At 48.7% G+C, this 22,567-nt stretch overlaps 2 protein-coding genes across 9 annotated transcripts in view; one reads left to right on the plus strand and one right to left on the minus strand.

Annotated features, from left to right (window-relative positions):
- BOC (BOC cell adhesion associated, oncogene regulated) overlaps nucleotides 1-18,091 on the plus strand; it is a 58,189-nt gene extending 40,098 nt beyond the window's left edge. For 4 of the 8 annotated variants that reach the window (XM_064143256.1, XM_064143250.1, XM_064143255.1 and 1 more), the window contains 16 exons: nucleotides 851-997; nucleotides 1,862-2,005; nucleotides 2,643-2,936; nucleotides 3,693-3,965; nucleotides 4,705-5,003; nucleotides 7,660-7,828; nucleotides 8,685-8,795; nucleotides 9,675-9,881; nucleotides 10,794-10,975; nucleotides 12,614-12,719; nucleotides 12,900-13,022; nucleotides 14,142-14,363; nucleotides 14,757-14,983; nucleotides 15,546-15,625; nucleotides 16,629-16,813; nucleotides 17,397-18,091. In XM_064143256.1, the coding sequence (XP_063999326.1) occupies nucleotides 851-997; nucleotides 1,862-2,005; nucleotides 2,643-2,936; nucleotides 3,693-3,965; nucleotides 4,705-5,003; nucleotides 7,660-7,828; nucleotides 8,685-8,795; nucleotides 9,675-9,881; nucleotides 10,794-10,975; nucleotides 12,614-12,719; nucleotides 12,900-13,022; nucleotides 14,142-14,363; nucleotides 14,757-14,983; nucleotides 15,546-15,625; nucleotides 16,629-16,813; nucleotides 17,397-17,581 (2,954 nt within the window). In that variant the 3' untranslated portion in view covers nucleotides 17,582-18,091. Of the gene's footprint in view, nucleotides 1-850; nucleotides 998-1,861; nucleotides 2,006-2,642; nucleotides 2,937-3,692; nucleotides 3,966-4,704; nucleotides 5,004-7,659; nucleotides 7,829-8,684; nucleotides 8,796-9,674; nucleotides 9,882-10,793; nucleotides 10,976-12,613; nucleotides 12,720-12,899; nucleotides 13,023-13,940; nucleotides 14,045-14,141; nucleotides 14,364-14,756; nucleotides 14,984-15,545; nucleotides 15,626-16,628; nucleotides 16,814-17,396 lie in introns of those variants that run through there. The other 4 variants (XM_064143253.1, XM_064143252.1, XM_064143254.1 and 1 more) reach the window with 4 other exon arrangements.
- Nucleotides 18,092-18,670: 579 nt separating this feature from the next.
- The window catches only part of CFAP44 (cilia and flagella associated protein 44), a 70,420-nt gene continuing 66,523 nt past the window's right edge, over nucleotides 18,671-22,567 (minus strand). Inside the window, exons 30-33 of the mRNA XM_064143261.1 lie at nucleotides 21,588-21,789; nucleotides 20,719-20,879; nucleotides 19,619-19,753; nucleotides 18,671-19,075 (exon numbers count right to left, since the gene is read on the minus strand). Coding sequence (XP_063999331.1) covers nucleotides 18,839-19,075; nucleotides 19,619-19,753; nucleotides 20,719-20,879; nucleotides 21,588-21,789 — 735 coding nt within the window. The 3' untranslated portion in view covers nucleotides 18,671-18,838. The remainder of the gene's footprint in view (nucleotides 19,076-19,618; nucleotides 19,754-20,718; nucleotides 20,880-21,587; nucleotides 21,790-22,567) is intronic.

Here is a 22,567-nt window from a genome sequence, read left to right on the forward strand (position 1 = left end):
CCCTGCCCTGCAAGATCTGATGGATTTCATTGCATTCATCTGTTCCTTCTTTGAAAAGGAGGGAAAAGAAGTCAAGTACTGCTTTCCCCTGCCCTGCTGCCTGCAGCAGCCCTGCTGTGGGAGCAGACTCCATCACAGCCTGGTTGGAGAACGCATGCTGGGATAGTGTGTTTCATAATCTCTTGAAGAAGGGGGCAGCTGTGCCATGTAGAGGAGAAGCTGCTTTCTCCTTGCAAGTCCTTGTTGTTTGAACTTGGACATGGGCACTGCTTGGGAATGTGTGAAGCATCAAGGTTAAACAGCCTTCAGCCATAAGATACTTGATGGGAGCAAAAGTGCCTGGAGCAGAGGCACTGGAGGAGCTCAGGGCAGCTCTGGGAGCATTCAGAATTCATACATCTTCTCCCTCTGTGCTGCCTGATGTCTTGGACACCCTTGAAGCAGACTGGAGTGCCTGAGTTATGACTGAAAAGTTAGCTTCTCGGCAGTGGAACAGCAGCCGTATTTGAAAGAGCAAGTGGCAGAAGAACCATTTTTGGCTGCCTTTCAGTGCTGCAGCAAGTTGGCTCCTCTTTTACTCTTGGGTTAGGATTCTTCACACCCAGTTTCTCAGCCATGGAGCAGGCAGTTTCTCCATAAGCTGTGCTTTAACTTACCCATTTTTCCCTCCTCCTCCTGACAAAAACTAAAGCTCTGAAATCAGGCTAGTTTCCCTAGCTGCTGGGAATGAGCAAAGCTCTGCCAGCACCACAACAAAACAGCCAGCCCCAGTCCAGAGGAAGAGAGGATGAGCTGGCAGCAAGGTGCAGAGCCAGCCACTGAGATGTCCTGTCCTCCCCTCTCTCTGCAGATCTCAAAGATTTCAAGTTTGATGGCCAGCACGTGATCGAGGTGGATGAGGGCAACACAGCTGTGATCGCCTGCGACCTGCCTGAAAGTCACCCCAAGGCGCAGGTCCGCTACAGCGTGAAACAAGAGTGGCTAGAGGCCTCCCGAGGTTAGTGCTGCAAGGGTCTGTCTTGCTGGGTCCTCTCCACAGCCCTCAGTTTTACCTTTCCCTGCCAGCAGTAGATTGCTCTCTCTGTTGCCTCCTTGTTGTCCATTCACCACCAGTCTGCGCACAGGTTATTTTAGACACTCTGCCAGGTCTCCCTGATATCTCTGCTGCCTGGGACTGGGAAGCCATGTGTAACACCAGATGGGGCCCCAGCAGCAGGACTAGAGATAATCACATACATACTTGACCATGAGAAGGAAATTCTTTACTCTGAGAGTGGCAGAGCATTGGAGCAGGCTGCCCAGAGATGTGGTGGAGTCTCCATCTCTGGAGAATTTCAAGGCCCGCCTGGACATGTTCCTTTGTGATCTGCTTTAGGTGATCCTCCTTTGGCAGGTGAGTTGGACTCAGTGATCTTCAGAAGTCCCTTCCAACCCCTTGCCGTTCCATAATTCTGTGAAAAGTAAGCAGAACTAGGTGATGCACATCAGTCCTCACTGGCCATCTCCATGCATCCCTGAAACATTCTTCTAACCCAGCCTGGATAAAGACAACTTTGAATCTGGGATGTGAATTCTGCAGCTTCTCTCCATCTGCTGTGTGGACCAGTGGGACAATTGAAGGTTGAACAAGATGATCTTTGAGGGTCCTGTCCAACCTGATTCATTCTGTGATAAGCTAGCTTCACCTGGGGCTTTCTTTCTCCTGATATTTGAACCAAGAAGGGTCATTTCAGTGTTACCATGTTATTTTTCCCCTTCCTATTCATACAGTATTTCTTCAGGGCACTGCATGCCTTTCCAGGAGGCTGAGTGGAAGCATATCTTCTGACCATGGGCCCCTTCCTCTTCTCTGTCCCTACAGATAATTATCTTATCATGCCATCTGGAAACCTCCAGATCGTCAATGCCAGCCAAGAGGATGAGGGCACTTACAAATGTGCTGCCTACAACCCTGTGACACAGGAGGTGAAAACCTCTGTCTCCAGTGAGAGGCTCCGTGTGAGACGTAAGCCACTTTCCTTTCACTGCACGTCTTCTCCATAGTGCTTCCAGCCCTGGGAGCGCGTATCGGTGCCAGAGAAGCTGGTTTTCAGTGTGAACTGACAGTGTGGTTTGAAGTTGTGCCAGGGGAGGTTTAGATGGGATACTAGGAAAAATGTCTTTACTGACAGAGTGGTCAGGCACTGGAACAGGCTGTCCAGGTGGAGTCACCGTCCATGGAGGTGTTCAAGAAACGTGTGGATATGGCACTTGGAGACATGGTTTAATGGCCATGGTAGTCTTAGCGTGACAGTTGAACTCGGTGATCTTGGTGGTCTTTTCCAAATGATTCTTGGTGATCCATGGCTGGGAAAATGGCCATCCAGCGTCAAAAGTCCCCAAAGTCTGCTCTTGTGGTATGTGTGTGCAACTCTGGGATTTCTGTATCTCCTTGGGGTTTGTTCTTGGTGATGGATGAGCAACAGCCTCTAGGTCGTTGTATGCACACGTCCCTTCAGGAAGTCTGTCTTGGCCTGTGTTGCTGTTTATCTGCCCCAGCGCAGGGTAGTAGCACACTGCTCCTGCCTACACTCTGAACAGGCTGCTTTCCCACAGGACATCTTCCCTCCAACCCACCTCTTTCCTCTTCCTCTCCTCATCAGGCTCCACAGCAGAGGCAGCCCGGATCATCTACCCCCCTGAAGCTCAGACCATCATTGTCACCAAGGGCCAAAGTCTCATCCTGGAGTGTGTGGCAAGCGGGATTCCGCCACCGCGTGTCACCTGGGCCAAAGATGGCTCCAGTGTCTCTGCATACAACAAGACACGCTTCCTGCTCAGCAACCTCCTTATTGACCCCACGAGTGAGGAGGACTCGGGCACCTACAGCTGCACAGCTGACAATGGGGTTGGAGAGGCTGGAGCTGCATTCATCTTCTACAATGTGCAGGTGTTTGGTGAGTGCTGCTGCAGCCCTTGTTTCATGAAGGACTCAGACGCTCTCATGGTTTTTAGGGGAAAACACTAATGTTGCTGTACTCTTCCTCTGCCTGTGGTTCCAGTTTCTAAGAGATAGAACAAATTCTTCCTTGAGGGTAAGAATTCCTCCTTCCAGGCTCTCGCTACTAGCTGGAGATGCTGGATCTTCTGTTCCTCTGCAGAAGATCTTCTTTATTGCACTGGCATTGCTCTAATACTTGCTAGTGGAGGACTGGCTGCTTCTTAGACATACTATTGTCAGTGTCTTGCTTTTCATTCTGTTCTGTAGGAAAGCTCCCTACTGGATGAGAAATGGAAGGGATATTACACTTAGCTTTATACCATGCATTCTTCCCCTTCTCACGAGCGTTAGGGAGGTGAAGCCTATCTTTTATTGGAGTGCATTTCATCCGGGTGCTGATGTGTTGGTTTGACACAAGCGCAGTCTTGGCCGGCCAGCGTTTCAGACCAGAAAATGGGACTTGTAAATGGCTGCCGTCATCTGAGAGGGGCAAATGGCATAAGGCCACCTCTCCTTGCAGGACACATGGATGCTGAAAGGGAAGCGTAACTAAGTGAATTCCCATGGGCCCCTACAAAGGGAGTGGGACTTAAGGGTGGGGTTAGGACCTCTGCCCTCATCCCTGCCAGAGAGAAAAGTGCGAAGCCATGACCATGCCATGCTCCCTGCCAACAGGCACTCAGCATCCATATTGGTTTTTTTCTCCGCACAGAGCCCCCAGAGGTCACCATGGAGTTGTCCCAGCAAATCATTCCCTGGGGCCAGAGTGCCAAGTTCACCTGCGAGGTGCGAGGGAACCCACAGCCCTCTGTTATGTGGCTGCGCAATGCCGTCCCTCTCTCCGCCAGCCACCGTCTCCGTCTGTCTCGCCGGGCACTGCGGCTCATCAGCGTGGGGCCCGAAGACGAGGGCATCTACCAGTGCATGGCAGAGAACGAGGTGGGCAGCGCGCAGGCCATGGTGCAGCTGAAGACAGCCCGGCCTGGTAAGCACTTTCTCCCAGCTTGTGACCATTCAATCCCAGAGCCTAACACACAGGGAAACAGCAGGGAGAGCAGGAGAAGAAAGTTAGTTATAAGCCCTCCACTTGTGTTTAAGCTGCCTGACTTTTCTTTCCTTTTTAACCCTTTCCCTTGAGTGCTTTTTTTTGCTGACATCTCTTTATTTCCCTGGGCAAACAGATGGTAGCGGTTTTGCTTTTGAGTGCAGTGCCACATGTGCTTACTTGAGCTATCTCTACGTGATAAATGTAGGACATGAGAGTGTAGTGCCTCACCCCATGGCCAAGTCTAGTGAAAAGTGGAACTAGATGATCTTTACGGTCCCTTCCAACTCAAACCATTCTGTGACTTACTCAGCTTTGCTTCTGAGTTTGCATTGAGCAAGAGCATAAAGACACTTATGTGGGTGGATTCACTAGGAGTAAGAGAGGATACCACATGATTCCTTAGACCCTGCTGAACCTATCCAGGATAAGAGGGGCTTCAGAGAGGGAGGAAGTCTCATGTGGCCAAGGTCTATTCTCTGAGAGGGCCAGAGAGGTGTGTTAAATTTATAGTGGGAGAAGGAGAGATGATCGTCAACACCTTTGTGAGTGGCACAGCAGGTAGCACTGCCTATGGACTGATACCTCTAAAGTACCTGTTGCTGCAGTGGATGTTTATCATGGGTCTTAGTCACCACCGACTGAGGCATTTACCCTGCCTCACCACCTTGTCTTTCAGGAGCTACACTCAAACCTGGGCGAGATGCCCAGCTGGGCTCAGCTCAGCCTTCAACACCACCTTCCAGAGACAGTGCCTTAAAGCTGCCCCTGGATAAAGCTGTACTGCTGAAGCCTGAGACAACTCCACTGGCAGCATCTCCTCAGTGTGCAGTCAACTCAGAGCTCGTGTCTCCAGCCGAGGCTCCCATCATCCTCAGCTCTCCCCGGACATCTAAGACGGACAGCTATGATCTGGTGTGGCGACCTCGGCCTGACAGCAGAGCCCCCATCCTCTATTACGTGGTGAAGCATCGCAAGGTATTGCTCCTTTGCCCTGCTCCCATCTTTTCTCTTGCCACTCCACAGGCAGGCTGGTGGCCCTAGTGCACGTTTTCACCCCTCTTTAGCAGGTGCGCTGGGGCAAAGGCATACACTGCTCACTGGTGGCATTGGTTAGTGGAACCTCCTCATCTGCAGCTTTAGCACACCTCAGTTGAGGTGTGCTCTTAGGTTAAAGGTTGGACTCGAAGATCTTAAGGTCTCTTCCAACCAAAACAATTCTGTGATTCTATGATGAGTACAGGCTGCAAGAGGAGATTTGCCAAGCTGTTGAAGAAAAGACCATAGTGGTGCCCATCTGCCTGAGGGTGTACTCACACACATGTATTCCTAGCCTGAAGAGCTTCCACTTCAGATTCCCACTGTAATGCTTACAGTCTGAAGGCAGATTTCATAGTAACTTGCTCTGTATGCTTTTGCCACAAACCAAGGGGACATCTCTGCCTTGAAAGTCTTGGGCTGCAGCACACAGAGCAGCAGCCTCTCTGCTGCGTGTACCTGCTCTGCTTGGCAGCACTAAAGCACCCATTGCACCAGCAGAGACACATTGTAGCCATTCTAAATCCTCTGGGGAGGTCCTTAACTGCCAGTTTAATTCTGGCAGCTGAAAGGCAGTGCACTGCTGAGCATGTGTCTCTGGGCCGGTCACACAAGGTGGGCACGGGGTGCACTGCCAAGTTCTGCATTCGTTGAGGTAAAAATTCTGCTCTTGAGGCGCAAAACATCTCTTCCCATTTTGCTGGGGATGAGTAGGGAAAATGAGTTTATCTGTTCGCCGCTCGTATTTTCTCTTAGCAGGCAGGGAAGGGAGTTGCAGGGAGAGAGGGAGGTTTTGCTTTAGTGTTTGAGTACATTCCAGATCTTGCATGTTTTGGATTCCCGGCCCTTGTGAGGCACTGTTTCCAATTTTATCTGAATATATGGTATCTGTTTTCCTGGAATAATTTGTGAAAACATGGTGTAATAGGACTCTGTTATAATCACTTCACATCCTTGATTTCTTTCCATACAAAACTTAAGAAGGCTTTTAGCTAACCAACTCTTTAAAGAACCCTGTAAGACAAAGGCAGAAGATGCCAGCACCAGAACACAATAGTGCAAGCTTACCAGACTGTTGGCTATGGTTGTCTGCCAAGAAGAGATTTGTCTCCCAGTTGGTGTATCATGTAACTACCAATTCTGCTTGCAGTCTTAAATTACAGGCTGGAGTTTGTCCACATGTTATTTGTTTTTCAGCACTTCACCTGGAAGGGGCTGTAGGGCAGTGGAGGTCAGCATGGGTCACTGCAGTTTGCAGTAATATGTTTTCAGTGTAGTCCAAATTCTCAGCTGGAGACTCTTTCTTGGGATGCTTAAGGATTGTGTGGAAAGGAATTTGTCCCAATAACCCTTAAACTTGTTTAGAAGGAGTCTCTTTCTATCAGAGATCCTTAAGTTATGCAGAGATCTGGTTTTGACATCTCTGACTGGAAAAGCATGTGTGCAAAGAGGGAAAGAATCAATCCAGCAATGAAAGAAAAGGCTCTTTGTGAGAAAGATGGCTATGAGGAAAGTAAAACCTACTAACAGGAGGCGGCTTATGTTTGTGCCAGGGAAGGATCTGCTTCTCCTCTGCAAAATGTTTGCAGATGTCTCTTTTTTTCCACTGCTCTTACGCTACCCCTGAAATCTCAGCAGCCTGCAAGCAGTTAGATGCTGTGCAGCCTTTATCTTTGTTTCTTAAGAATTGCCCTTTCTTTCCTGGATATTAAGCAGTCTTTAAGGCTCCCCTCCCTGGCCTCACCATTCTACAGGCTCAAGAATGAAAATAAGACAAGGCAGGCATTAATCAGTCAGTGTCAACTGCTTGGAGAAGATGAATGATACGGCCCAGTCCTGGCATTTCCGTTCCGTTGTGTTGCCTGCATTTGTAACGCTCCTTTCGGCACTGGGTCACTTCAGCGGCCTGCCTGTTTGCCTGCAAAAATATTATCCTTGCAGCTGGGAAGGAGGAACGTTCTACCTTCCCTTCTCCTCCATAGGGGCCATCAGGGCATCACCAAAAAAACAAACTGCCTTTTGGGGGGAGTCACAGCCATATTGGGTCTCTTCCTTGCAGTAACCTGTGCTCAAAGTTTACAATTCCTCATTTCAGCCAGAAAGTGCCAGACCTGAAGCTGGATAAAACTGGATTAAAAGCCATTAGTCAAACGACTTGGGTCCAGATGACCACAGCAGTCTCTGGGTAAATCATCCCACGGAAATGGCCAGCATCTAAATGAGCAGTTCAGCAGCTGCTGGAGACATTTAGCTCCTAAAGCAGTTCTAGCTAATGTGAGCACACCTGCTCCAGAGTTCTATGTGCGTGTTGAGGGGCATTGGTATCGGGGGGGTCCAATGGGCAGAACGAGGCTGAGTGAATGTCTGAGGTAAAAAATACACCCAGGTGCTTGGTGGCTTGTGCTGCTTATACCTGAATCCCTCAGCTTTAAGACCAGGCCAGTGATATTTCCCTCCTTTCCAGGCATGAAACAAGCCTCTGGGCAGTGAAGATAGCCCTGGTTGGCACAAAACCTGCTGTGAAAGTTTCCATTCTTAGTGCAGGCAAGACATTCAGCTTGCCCCCATCTTTGTGATGTCTGTATTGGTCTCCCAGCAGGTCACCAATGCCTCGGACAGCTGGGCAGTTAAGGATGTCCCAGCCTCACAGCACCGCCTGACCCTCACCAGGCTGGACCCTGGAAGCCTTTATGAGGTGGAGATGGCTGCTCACAACTGTGCCGGCGAGGGACAGACAGCCATGGTGACCTTCCGGACTGGTAAAGGTCAAACCTGTCCCTGGGTATTTTACTGAGTCAGGGAACGGCCCCTCTGAGATGTCCTGCCCCAGCCCTGAGGTGCAGGCACCAGTCTTGGGACAAAGGGGCTGTTTTTATTCTGGAAACACATCTGCCTTAGCTTAGAGTGACTCTAAGCTGGAGGGTGGGATTGCAACAGGATGGGGAAAATCAGGTCTTCCCTTCTGCCTGAGCTGCGATAAGTCCCTTCCTTCCCCAGTGGAACACCTGCAGAGCTGTAGAAAATACATCTAGTGGGGGTGTCAGGAGGTCATTTAATCCCTCTTCTGCCTGGAGACAGGATCAGCCTGTAGGGGTCATTCCAAGAGGTGTTTGTCTAATCTGTCCTTAAAACTTGTCCTGCACCAAAGGAAACTCCAACCCCTCCCATGCAGTCTGCTTTGATGCCAAGCTGTCTTTGCCACTAAAAGGATGTTCCAAATGTCTACACTAAGTCCTCCTGTCCCCTGGCTGCTTTTCATGTCTGCAGCAGGTGTGGGGAATGGTATTCCCTTTTGTAGCAACCTTGTCCATGGTGGTAGGCTTGCTCACATCTCCCCTGAGGCCCCCACCTTGTGCTAATTACTGCCTTCCCAGGCAGAAATGTAGCACGATTTCAAAGAAACCAGTTAAGTTTTAGAAAATAAAACTGAGAGGCATCTATGAACAGTTCAACAAACCTGCCCCTGTAGCTTTAGTTCCTGCCTGCAGGCTGAGCACATTGAACCCCTTAGGGCGGTTGGAGTCCAGACTGACATTGTGAATCTTTGTTCTGCTCATCATAGAAAAATAAGCTCTGAGCTGCGTCTCCCTGTCGCTAATGTCACCTCTTCCTTCTGCACAGGCCGGCGCCCAAAGCCAGAGATTGTTGCCAGCAAAGAGCAGCAAATCCAGAGGGATGACCCTGGCACAAGCACTCAGAGCAGTAACCAGTCCGACAACAGCCGTCTGTCCCGTAAGGGCCCCCCTGAACTGGGCAAGGAGGGAGAGGGAGGGCTGCTTGGGGAATGCGAGAGGGAAAAGGGAGCCAAGTCCCTGCAGGTCCTGGTGCTCTCTCTCAGCCAAGCCCTGACAAGGGACAGTTAGGGCCCAATTTTGGTTGTGGGATGCTCCATTTGAGTATCTTCCTGCACTGGAGAAACGTCAGTTCCTTACTGGTTAATCCAGTTCATTGTTTCCCACCTTGTGTGTGCCATTACTGTTATCCTCCAGCACCATTATCCTTTCTGTGAAATTCTCTCCTTCAATCGTTATCCTTTCTGTGACGTCCTCTCCTTCAGTCCCCCACGCTCATTTGTCTGTTGCCTTTTCTTTCATCTACACAGCTCTGTTCCTCTCTTTCTCTCCCATCTTTTGATTCTTTTCCTATCAAATTACATTTCTACAGTTCAGGACTTTTCCTACTTTCCTGCTCAGCTGGTTCTTCCTAATCTCTCCTGGTTTTGCCTCCTATACTTGTCAGTCCCCACTGTCCTCTCACTAAATGGAAGCTCACTGCTTCCACATCAGCCAGGCCTTTGGCTCTAGACCGTATCCAGACCTCTCACTGCTCTCCCTCCCATGATGTCTCATCCTACTTGAGTTGGGAGTGGAAAAGGAGCAGGATGCATACAGGAGTAAAAGACACCTGCTAGGCACTAACCTAAAGGAGTGAGGCTTTGGAGGTACCAGCTCTGATGATGAGACAAAAATGAGACTGTTCAGAACTTAGAGAGCGTATGGGTGGGTGCAGTGCAGGTAGTCTTTCATACATGTATTTCTAAGCTACAAGATTCTCCAGACAGGGGAGAGCAATGTGTTTTCATGTCCTGACGCCCTCCTGTGCCCCTTGCAGCTCCAGAAGCACCAGACCGTCCTACCATTTCCATGGCATCAGAGACCTCTGTGTACGTGACCTGGATCCCCCGTGGGAATGGGGGGTTCCCCATCCAGTCTTTCCGTGTGGAATACAAGAAACTGAAGAAGTTGGGAGACTGGGTCCTGGCCACCAGCAACATTCCTCCCTCTCGCCTCTCTGTAGAAATCCCAGGCCTGGAGAAAGGTGGGCAGGTGTTCTCCCTGCTTCTTGGAGGTCTTAGGAAATTTGTGCAGTCCCTGTAGGATGGTTAACCATCTGTCACCTTGTGCTTAGTTGTGGCACGTGAGAGCGAAACAAAGCCTCCAACAGCTCCAGTCTTAGAGGTATGGGGAAAAGCTGCGGAGCCTTCTCCGATTTCTCCAGCTGCAAAAACCAGCATCGATTTGACCTCCCTCAGGGTGGCTTCTGCATGCTTTGCCGTATTGCAGGATATTGTTACTAGCGGCATCTGGCTTCACCATTTACTGGACAGGACAGAACTTTCCTTAGCCACAGGCAAGACAGATGGACACACAGTTCCTGTTGCATTTCACATGAGAAAAGCATCACTGAACAGGACAGTTTGAAAGGGGCAATGGTTTAAACTAGAGCAGGGTAGATTTAGATTGAACATTAGAAAGAAGTTCTGTACTACAGGGGTGGTGAGACACTGGAACAGGTAGCCTTGAGAAACTGTGGATGCATCATCCCTGGAAGTGTTTTAGACCACGCTGGGTGAGGCTCTGAGCAACCTGGTTTGGTGGGAAGTGTCCCTGCCTACGGCAGGGGGCGTTGGAACTAGTTCCTTCCAACTCAATCCATTCTATGTACTTAATTTCCACGTGGTAGAGGATGGACACCTTCCTATACCTGTTTGCTGTTTTCACATCTGGACATCCTTGCAGGCATCACTGAATCCACCTACACACCTCCCAGAACTGCCACCTGACCTTCACACTATCTAGACAGGAACTGGGGGGAGGCAAAAGAGAGCAAGTTCCATCTCTGTCTTCTGGAGAAGATGTAGTCCCTCTTCATAGTCAGGCCCGTCTTGAGAGTGGAAGTCCTGGAACACTCTAATCTCTGCAACTCATTTATCTCCTGTTCTTCCCTTAGGCACGTCCTATAAATTCCGTGTCCGTGCGCTGAACATCCTGGGAGAGAGCGAGCCTAGCGCGGCCTCCCGGCCATACGTGGTGTCTGGGTACAGCAGCCGCGTCTACGAGCGCCCTGTGGCGGGGCCCTACATCACCTTCACAGACGCCATCAACGAGACCACCATCATGCTGAAGTGGATGGTAAGGTTTGTAGGGGTGGAGGTCTCTGAATATGCAGGACGCAGGTGTAGGGGTTCTTGCCCAACGTACACAACTTCCGTGTTGCCACACTGGACCTGTCACCAGCACAAATGAGTCTGGGATCCAATAGCTCCACCAAAGGAGGAGTGGGCTTGGGCCATATAGACGTGGGGAAAATCAGAGAGTCTAGAAAACCTTTTTCATCTGAATCCAGCACTGTATGCAGGGGGCATTTCAGTGGATAATCTCAGAGATCTTGACCTCCAGTACCTGAAGGACACCCATGATAAAGCTAGGGAAGGATTTTTTACAAGGTCTTGTACTGATACAATGAGAGGGAATGGCTGTAGGCTGGAATAAGGTAGATTTAGACTGAACTTTACAGTGAGGGTGCTGAGGCACTGAAATAGGTTGCCCATGGAAGTTGTGGATGCCACCTCTATAGAAGTGTTCAAGGCTAGGTTGGACAGGGCCTTGAGCAACATGATCTAGTGTAAGGTGCCCCTGCACATGGCAGGAGGATTGAAGTTAGAAGATTTTCACAGTATCACAGTATCATCAGGGTTGGAAGAGACCTCACAGATCATCAAGTCCAACCCTTTACCACAGAGCTCAAGGCTAGACCATGGCACCAAGTGCCACGTCCAACCTTGCCTTGAACTGCCCCAGGGACGGCGACTCCACCACCTCCCCGGGCAGCCCATTCCAGTGTCCAATGACTCTCTCAGTGAAGAACTTTCTCCTCACCTCAAGCCTAAATCTCCCCTGGCGCAGCAAGGTCTTCAGCAGTTAATGAAACACCCCAGAAGTTGTGGTTCTTTCATACCGTTTTGGTCAGGTCAAGATCCCTTCCAGCCCAAATCATTCTGTGATTTTGTTCAGCAGCATACAAGGTGTCTCCTTGTTCTCCTGGCCAAATCCATAGGATCCTTTAGCACCTTTATCTGGCCTAGTAGTTTTTTTAGGAGTTAGCAGTTCATTTTGGATCACAGGCTCAGATCTAAGTATTTCCAACAGCTCAGAGCTTTTTCAGAGGGATGCTTTGCCCTCTGGAAGCTGCTTTCAGCCAGAAATTGCTACAGGGCAGAATATGCACAGCTGTTCATTTAAACACAAACAGTAGCTGGTCAAATACTGGGTGGAAGATAGCAAGAACAGGTGGAGCTGAGGCAGTACTGACCTGGGTAGGAGAACAACAGAGCTGTCTTCAGAAACAAGAGACTCATGCTGTCACCAGTTTGTGGCAAGGTACAGTTTGTCTGGAAGCCATGAGCCCACTGGGGCCAAGGTGAAGGTGTGCTTGCCCTTGCCCAGCTGTCTCTCTGCTGAGGAATATTTTTCTCTGAAGCACTGGTTGTGGCTGCTGAGAGGGAGCAGAGTGTTGGATGCTTGGAGTGACTCTATCAGACCCGTGGCTTGTCTGTTACCTGAGAGAAGCAAGGTGTGAGAGTGCAAAACAACACTTGGCTCTTGGAAGGAAGACCTTACTATACAAGCCACTGGCAGCGCAAGGAAGAACTCCCTGCTTAGGTCTTCTTCACAATCCCGTCCCTCTTATGCCCACTGCTCCTCACCTAGCACAATGCAGAGCACAGACGTCTTGGCTAATTCCTGCTCTCTCCCCCCCGTTCTCTGCAGTACATCCCAGCCAGCAACAACAACACTCCCATCCATGGCTTTTACATCTACTACCGCCCCACTGACAGTGACAATGACAGTGACTACAAGAAGGATGTGGTGGAAGGTAAGAGATACTGAGAGACCAATCCCAGATGCTGATTTCCTTTTGGAAGAGTACACAGCCAGAAGGAGCCCTATGCACAAAAAGTATCTGCCTGGTTTACCCAGCAGTCCTGCAAATCTGGGCCAGCTGCCTGCTCCCTGAAGAAGCTAACAAGGCACCATGTGTTTGCTCCCTTCCCAGGAGATCGTTACTGGCACTCCATCAGCCACCTGCAGCCAGAGACCTCCTACGACATTAAGATGCAGTGCTTCAATGAGGGTGGTGAAAGCGAGTTCAGCAACGTGATGATCTGTGAAACCAAAGGTAAGCAGCTCCGCAGGGCAACTCTGGAAGCAGTCTCTGCTGCCTGCAGCTGCCAGAGCACAGTGGCCAGCAGATCAAGAGAGGGGATCCTGCCCCTTTGTTCTGATTGAGACCTCACCTGGAGTACTGTGTCCAGTCTGGACTCCTAGCACAAGAGGGATAGGGATCTGCTGGAGCAGGTCCAAAGGAGGGCCACAAAGATGGGTCAGAGTGCTGGAGCACCTCTCCTGTGAAGGCAGGCTGAAAGAACTGAGGCTGGTCAGCCTGGAGAAGAGAAGGCTCTGAGGAGACCTTGTAACTGCTTTTCAGTATCTGAAGGGGACCTATGGGGAAGGGCTGTTTTGAAGGGCTTGGTGGCAATGGTTTTAAACTGGAGTAGGGTAGATTTAGATTGGGCATAAGGAGGAAGTTCTTTACAATAGGAGCGGTGAAATACCACAACAGGTTGCCCAGGGATGCCTCATCCCTGGAGACATGGTCAGACTTGATGTGTTCCTATGTACTGCAGGGAGGTTGGGCAAGATAACCGTTGAGAGTGCTTTCCACCCCTATGCAGTTTGTGAGTCTGTGAAGGCAGGTACCATCCTCAGGCAAGGTGATGGAGGCAGCACGGGGGAGAAGAGAAGCATGAGTTTGTGCTGTTCATCAGGATATGTATCTACCCATACTAGTACCCACAGACCTTTGTGCAGAGTCCTATCACCATATCCCTCAGATCAGTAGTTAGCTCCTATATTCTTGAGTATCACATAGATAGTGACTGGACCCAGAAGGGCTGGAAATTTTCCTTGCTGTGCCAAACTCCTGTATTTGATTATGAGCAGGTCCTTTGTGGTCTTCCATGCAGCTGCACTGTCAAGTCATACATGGCAGTGTGCCTCCCCACCCTGAGAGACACTATTTCTGTTTGTCCTTTAGCAGCCCAAGAGCAGCTGCTCTACAAGCCAAGCACAGAGGACTTGTCTATACAGCAATATGAATCAGCCTAGGAAGTCCTCTGTCATCCAGGAGCACTTCCTTAAAGCCACTGTAGAAGTCTGTCCATGTCACAGGCCCAGGAGCAGGCTGCTATGCCACCTGCCATGTCCATGTCTAACGTGCACTCTTTTCCCTTTACAGCTCGGAAATCCCTTGGTTTGCCAGGTCGTCTTCCACCCTCTACAGTGGCCCCTCAGCAGCATCCTCCACTCAGTGGTGGGCACAGTGGCCTGGGGACAGGAGCCATGGTGGCCCGTTCCAGTGATCTGCCGTACCTGATTGTAGGCGTTGTGCTGGGCTCCATCGTACTCCTCATTGTGGCTTTCATTCCCTTTTGCCTTTGGAGAGCATGGTCCAAGCAGAGTAAGAGTTCTTTCTTCAGGGCAGATTTTATAAGCTGTTCTTTTCCCTGTGATCTGACCCTGGGTGTAGCTGGATCAAACACCCAGAATTTAAGGGCTGTACATTCTGGGAAGCAGAGAGGAGATGGGTAGAGGGAAAATCTTATGTCCTGTGAAACCCCATAAAGGCAAAGGCTACTGTTTGTCCCTTGTTCTGATTACCTTGCTGAGAAGAAAATCTGGGACTAGAAGCAAGCCTTCATGTAGGGCCCCTTTCCATTATATGTCTCCAAGGGTGCTTTGGGTGCTAAAATAGCTGCCTGGCAGGACAACCTGACACTCTGCTTGCTGAACTTCAAGTGGCACTGTTTACCTTGGATTTTATCCTCAGACTTCCTTTTTCTTCCCTCTGCAGAGCAAACCATTGACATGGGCTTCCCAGGAGCTGGGCTGCTGGTATCATCCTGTCAGTACACCATGGTGCCTCTGAGGGGCATCTCTGCTTCTCGTGCCAGTGGACATCCCTATGTTAATGGACAGCCCTATGCCAATGGGGCACATCTGAATAGCATCTGCCCCTCCGCAGGAGTGGGATATGCCACCACGAAGCCTCAAGATTACAGCCCAGATGAGATGCCTATGGTATGTCCTATCTGTGGTTAAAAGTTGGTTTGATGTGAGCTGGAGGCTGTAGCTGCAGAGAGAGGGCTGCTCCAGACATAGCTGGCACCCTTTGCAGCATGTAGAAGTGACAAAACTGGCACACGCCCCTTGTAGTGGAGTCTGAGACATGGGAGGAAGAGGAAGGTCTCTAGAACACTGGTGACAAGGTGTTTTCCTGGGGCATTGTCCTTAATGATGAGGCAGTGAGCAAAGGATGCTCTTAAAGAATGGTTCCTGGTTCTCCTGAGGAAAGCTCAGAGGGACTGAGAGTGTTGAGGACTCTGTGTAAATAGTAACACAGGCCAGGGCACTGCCACAGATAGAGTATACCTTTATCAGTCTGTACTGATTCTGCAGTGAGCAGGAGGTGAGTTTTTGGTGACCAGTTCCACTGTCCTGTAGCACAAACTTTCTCTGCCTTCTGTTCGAAGAGCTTCATCAGTCTGCCCTACAGCTCTGGCTCTAGCTCCCAGATCAGCTCCTGCCTCTTCATGCTGCTGCGTGGCATTGCTGTGCTAAGATTCTTTCTCTGTCCTTGCAGTCACACGAGGAGACCAGTGCTTTGCTGCAGGCCAGAGTGCTGCAAAATGGGACTGCCCAGCAAGACTACCAGCCCTCCAGGTTAGTCCTGGCTTCTGGAGCGGGAGGGTGGATCAGTTCAGTGGCACGCAAAAGCTCGCCCTCACCATGCTCTCATCTGTCCTGATTCACTTAAGAAACAAATCCATGCTCCAGCTCTAGGCCTTCTTGCTCTAAATGGTCTTTGTGGTCTGAAGGAACTGGGATTATTTAGTCTGGAGAAGAGGAGGCTGAGGGGAGACTTCATTGCACTCTACAACTACATGAAAGGAGGTTGGCGTGAAGTGGGGGTTAGTCTCTTTGTAGTGTGAGGTGATAGGACGAGAGGAAATGGCTTTAAATTGTGCCAGGGGAAGTTTAGATTGGATATTAGGAAAAAAATCTGCATGGAAAGAGTGGTCAGGCATTGGAATAGGTTGCCCCAGGGAAGTGGTGGAGTCACCATCCCTGGAGGTGCTCAAGAAACATGAGGACATTGCACTTCAGGACATGGTTTGATGGCCATGGTGGTGTTAGGTTGATGGTTGGACTCAATGATCTTAGGTCTTTTCCAACCTAAATAATTCTATGATTCTACAAATTATTTGCATGCAGCTTGCTCTTGTAGTTTGAGGGAGGGATACTGTAATTGTAGAGGTGGTCAGGAACTACCTTCTGTTCCCCTTTCCTCCCCCTGCTCTCAAGTGGACAGCTGAAAAGTAGGATGAGAGAAAGTGGTATCTATGACTGGAGGCAGATAAACAGCTGCTACAAAACCTGGCCAGGGTCCAGTTGTGGATCCTTTTGTGTCTGACTGTTCAGAACTCAAGTCATTATTCCCACGCTCCCCATGAGGTCCTTCTCCACTCAGCTCCTGTGGCATACCAGGTCCTATCACCTAATTCCAATCCCACAAGTACATCCCAATTTTTACTCATCCTGTCATTTAGGAGTGCTGTCATTGCATTGTTGCAGCTGGCTGAGATGTTACATAGGTCATGTCTTTCAGGGAGGGAAAAAAACCTGTTAATTGTACTAAACCTCTTTGCCTTCCCAAATTGCCTAGCTCAAGAACAGAAGACAGCTCTTTCCTCTACAGTCTTCCAGATGATTCCACTCACCAGCTTCTCCAGCCACAAGATGACTGTCCTTACCTTCAAGAGCATTTTGTTGGCCTCCATCATCCAGTGATGAGCAGCAAAGTGGGAGGCCCTAGCCTGGATGCTCAACAGGATCCCCTGTTCCACCAAGGTCAGTGGTCTGAAAGATTCCACATTTGCTTCATCTCATCGTTCTAGGCTGATCTTGAAGGAGAACATCACTGCAGAGTCTTTCTGATGGCTTTGGTCATGCTTGCTTCTGCAAGGCACACAGCTGTAACACTGCTTAGAACAACAGCATGGAAAGGCCATGATGGCAGTTGGAGACTGAATTGCCTCAGTCATCTATAGAGCCTTTTAACGGAAATGTCTCATGCCTCCAGAAGCTTGAGCTGCACCCTGCCAGAAGGGCACATACTCACCTCTAGCTGCAGAGATGTTCTTTGGCCATTCTTCTGCATTTTTCAGACTAACAGTCAAATAGTAAGGCCCCTGAAAAAAAAAATCACCTGAAAGCTTCTTCCCAGGACCTGATCCATGGATCCACCCCTGTAGCAGGAAGCCGACTTGTCTGCGAGTGTAGGCTCAAACTGCCATGCAGGCAGGACTTTCATAAAGCAGGTCTTCCTCATTGTGCTCCTATCCTCATAAAGCAGACTGTTGAGCAGAAAACTACCACAGCATCTCTATTTTCCATATGGATTGTAAGTGTTTGTTGCTCCTTTCCTTTTCAGGAAGCCCTTGCTGCCTGGGCCTAGTGCCAGTTGAAGAGGTAGAAAGACTAGAATGCTGCCAGTCCAGAGGAGATCTCCATCCCCAGAATCCAGTGATCACATCTTTGGGTCAGGACCTACCAAGACATCTGAACAAAAACCCACCACCACTGAGGCCCTTAGAGACTCATTCTCCCACCAGCTAGGGACTAAGCAGCCTTTGCAAAAGACTTTAAAGAGAAAAAGAGAATGAGTATTTATTTTTGTATAACACCCCTATTTATATATTTATGCACTTGTATATAGATGTATATGTGCCTTTTATAACGTTATGGAGACAGAAAGCATCCTCAGCAAGGTCGCAGGAGGGTCCAGTAAACAATGCAGCAGCTATCCATGGCACCATGCTGGTCATCAGAGCACAAGATGGAAAGAGCAGCAAACGGACATCGGGGACATGGGGCCAGAGCTGCCACCACCAAGATCTAGCACCCTCTTGCAGTGAGGGCTTCACAAATAAACACGCTGTCAGAAAGATCTTTTCTTCTCCTCCCCAGCAAGGTTTGTCCCAGGAGCACGATCTTGTGAATGGACTGGAGGAGCTATGCACTCTGCCTAATCACCTTACCCCTTCACGGACACGCCATCTGCATCCACCTATCTGTAAAGACAAACCCACGCTTTAACATTGCAAATAAAGGCTTTAGTCTTTTCTCTGGCTGCCTCTGTGCTAAATTAAACGTTAGCAGCAAACCCCAAGTGTCTCTCAGAAGAACAGTGCCACACGGCCCTTCTGCTTTGGGGTTGAAGGACGTTCTCACGGTAAGACAAGGTAAGCGCATGCTTACGTCATACCAAAAAAGAGTAGAACTGCTGCTTTCTCACTTTGCTGAGACTGCTGCAAGCCGGTGGAACTGCAGGCTGACTCTGCATTTGCTAAGGAGTCATACAATTGTTTGGGTTGCAAAAGACCTCTGAGATCAAGTCCACCCATGGTCCTGAAGTGCCATGTGCCATACTCTCCTCCTGCCCCGTAGATAGCACCATCCTGCACTGCGGTATTCCACTGCCGCAGAGCAGAGGCAAGTGGGAAAGTCTTTGGCTCCATACCCACCTGAGCACTGTAGGCCATGAGGAGAAAGGTCCCTTTGCTTTCTCCAAGTAGCACTTCCCTTTATCTCAGCAGAGAAGGATCATTGCTGCTGGGATGTTCAGCATAGCACACGCTGAAGGCAGAGCTCTTTTGTCATGTTTGAAGACACAGACACCAAAGCAACAGACTGGTAACAACAGCATTTCCTGGCTGGATTGGGACTGTTTAATTCCCTGTGTCTCACTACTGAAGTGTTTTGATGATAGAGAAAACAAACATAACCCTTTACAACAACTAACCTCCTGAGTAGCCAAGCAATTTGCAGTACACTTCCAGGCATGACTACTGCCACAGCTGACCACATCCATTTTTAAGGGAAATTTGGAACGTTAGTTACCACTTCTGGTGTAAGAAACGGGAACGATTCCGGTGCTGCCTCACAGTCCCATGGTGCTGAGGGCTGTAGAAAGAGGCACCCATCCTTTCTGCGTAGAAGATCAATTTCTCCTCTTAGGAGGGCTGTGTCACACATCAAGTGCTTGAGCCGTGACTTCAGCTTGGCTTTCTCTTTGACATCAGTAGTTGGGGTGCTCTGAAATTCTAGGCCCTGTATGAAGAGGGGGGAAAAAAATAGCTCCTGTAAAATAGGGGAGAATGAACAGTGGAAATTTATTTCAAGCAGGAAAATTAAGCTAAGAGGCAGGACAGCTTCATGACTTCACTCCTCAGTCAGAACTACACTGAAGTCAGAGTGAGAGACTGTTGCAGGTGTTGGCCTTACTTCCTAATCAGAGAAAAGAAAACCATTTTCCTTCATTTGGCTTTTTTTCAGTAACAGGGGAATCATTCTGACTTGCTGCAAGATGTTTTTAATTAAAAACAAACAGAGTCTGTTTTAATACTAGAAAGCAGCCAAGTAAGAAATTACAGCGAAGCTAAGGTATGGCCTGCTTCAGAATCAGCTCATTCATCTCCCTTCCTAGAAGACCTGGGGCAGCTCTTCAGCCTGTGCCACAAAGCAATGTTAGCCAAAACTCCTGCCTGCAGAGCAGGGTATGAGACTAGAGGGTTGGTGTGAGGCAGAGATCCCTCAACCACTTCTGAACAGTCCCAAATCCTGCCTGATGAGTGCAGTAGCTTAAAGACTCACCAGATCATTTTTCAGTGAACCCATCTTAGTTTCAAGTTGCTGCATTTCAAGGCGAAACTGGTTCAGCTGCTGGAGCTTGCTGGTGTTTTCCTTTGTCAGCTTTAGTAGCTGTTGATGCAGGTCTAAGATTCTTTCCTAGAAAGATGTAAAAGGTTGAGCTGGAGTGAGAGAAGACAAAAAGCTTGAAGTGGGGAAGAAGTGCTAGGCACAGTGTGTCACAGTGCAGACTTCCATGCACAGTGCCTGATCCCACAGAACATTTACTGCAATCTAGTGGCAGTATCTTCTTGCCTTTTTAATAGTACAAATATCATAGAATAGCTGGAGTTGGAAGAGACCTTAGAGATCACCTAGGCCCAAGCCCCCTGCCATGGTTAGGGACACTTCCCACTGAAGCAAGAATGCCTAAGGAGGTACAGCAGTTGGTTAAGGTGTGGGAAAGAGAAAGCCATGAAGTACACAGTACTTCCATAGGCATCTTCCTGCAAGGGCAGTGTTAAGCGTTGCCTATTTGCACCACAGTAGCTGAACCTCAGCTCCCCCTCAACCCAACACCCTGAGACACACATGAACATCTCAGACTGGCATCCCAGGCATGAGTTAAATAGTTTGTCACCAAAGGTGGTGGGAGAAGGCAATAAGTGCTGAAAACCAAAGGAAAGGAGTTCTGGAATAACTTCACATTAAAAAAAAGCAGAAGGATGCATTTTGAGGAAAGTAAAACAAAAAAAAATCAACTACCTCCCTGAGAAAATAAGGTGATGGAGCAGAAGTAGGAATGAGGATGGGAAATTAGAGTTGGAGATCATGGTCTACTAATGACAAGTGAAAAAAACCAAACAAACATAGGATAGAATTGGTTTGGTTAGAAAAGACCTTTAAGACCACTGAGTCCAACCATCGACCCAATACCACCATGGCCATTAAACCATGTCCCAGAGTGCCATGTCCATACATTGCTTCAGCACCTCCAAGGATGGTGACTCCCTGGGGTACATGAACATGCATAAAAGGTTTTAGTGTAATTATTCAGCCCCAGGGCAACAAAACCTCACAAACCATCCCAACATACACACCTTCCTCCTTTTCCTGCTCCTTACCTCCCACTTCTTGAGCTCCTGGGAGTGCATATATTCTTTCTCCATTATTTGAACTTGCAGCTCATCTATATGTATGCTACCAGAGTGTGTCTGAACTGCTTCAAAGTCAACCAGCTGGCCAAACTTCTTCACCATCAGCTCATTGCACTTCTTTTCCAGTTCTAACAGAAGGGACACGACACAAATAGCAGCACTGTCTTTCACTGCTTAACAAGAATTTCTGCCTTACCCCAGCATCCCATCTGAGCATTTTGGTATTTGCTCTGTAATAAATAATTCACACACAATCACCCAGAGCCCACCACAGAATACTGCTGTTTGTCCTTGCCCATAACCATGTCTGTGAGGTCACTAAGCCACATGCTAAGCCAGCCCTAGCAAGCTCCTCCCACCCCAAAGGCTGTATAGGACATCCTCAGGCTTGGTGGCACTAGACCCATCTTTGGGTTTGGTCCTTGGGAAAGTAAGTGTTTTGAATAAGTCTTGTTTCACTCTTCCTGTGTTACACAGAGAAGGAGGCTGCCAAAAAAAAGCTTATGTAGCTTTGGGGGAAATATTTTTTTCTCCTAACAGCTCTGATTTACAGCCAGAAACAGCAATTGTGTCCTGACTTAGTTTCATCTCAGTCAACTCTCCTTATACTAAGTTCCCAAAATATTTCACACAGTCTAACGACTGCAGTGCTGGAAAATTACCAATATTTCATCACAACAGTCCACTTGATCTGCTCCTTATGGTTTATTGTCTGCAGTAAGCAGCTGTGACATCTGTGTGAGCATACAGACAGACATCTGGTGATAAACCACACCCCGTGAGCGGGACAGAATGAGCATTCATGTACTGTGCTGTTCAGAGCCTCTGTTACTCACGTTGAATCTTTATCTCCATCTCCTTTTTGTCCTGGACAAGCTGCTTATGGTGCTTTTGGGCCTTCCTGTAGATCTCTCTTTGCATTATCTTTTCATTACACAGCTCCACAATTCTCTTCTGCAGATACTCTAAGGACTGGTTACTAAACACCAAAGCCTGGGAGAAGTCACTGGGCATCTCCCCATTAACCAAGTATTCCACCTATGAGAAACAGCCGTAAGCAAAGTTTGACTTCACTTATCAAGGGTGCTGGTCATCTCTGGATAACAAATGCTAAGTGTTAGAGGATGAATGAGTGAGGGAAGCATGGGCACAACTCTCATGAATTAGGGCACAGCATCACTACCACTCAGCAAAGCTCAAAGACTCCTTAGACCTATGATGACTGCCTACGTACAAAGCTGTCAACACTTCTATGGCACCTGGAACAAAGAAGGGAGTGAGGCACTCCCTGTCAACTGTAGTTTTGAATGATCTGGTGTTATGTGGTAGATTTATACCACTTAAGAGTTTGGGATTTACCCCTCCCCCAATGGTAAATTCTACTCAGAATTTGGAAGTAAAATGAAATTATTATTTGCAAAAGGAAGCTAAACTTCAAAGGTAATAAACATACACAAATACATATATACAGCTAAGCCCTGCTATGCAAACCCAGACCCCCTCCTGGACAAAAATCCAGAGGGCTGTGTAGTTATTTTTTATCTCACTGCTGTTCCTTACCATAGTCTAAAGAATACTCATTCATTGTCTAAAGAATACTCATTGGAGAGCAGGAGGCAAGGCCAGAGGGAGAGACAGTGGGAAAAGCAGGCAAGCAAGAGAGAGAACACTGAACTCCCAACTATCTAGAAAAAGAACAGCCCAATGAAAGGAGATAAATACATCTCTTATCTTCTGTTCAGCCCCTAGTAGGACCTCCTCTCAAATCCTCTTGAAAACTTTATCATTTAAGACACTACTCTTCATCTGGGAGCCA

Source organism: Pogoniulus pusillus, chromosome 5 (genome assembly GCF_015220805.1).
Source record: "Pogoniulus pusillus isolate bPogPus1 chromosome 5, bPogPus1.pri, whole genome shotgun sequence".
NCBI classification, from domain to species: domain Eukaryota; kingdom Metazoa; phylum Chordata; class Aves; order Piciformes; family Lybiidae; genus Pogoniulus; species Pogoniulus pusillus.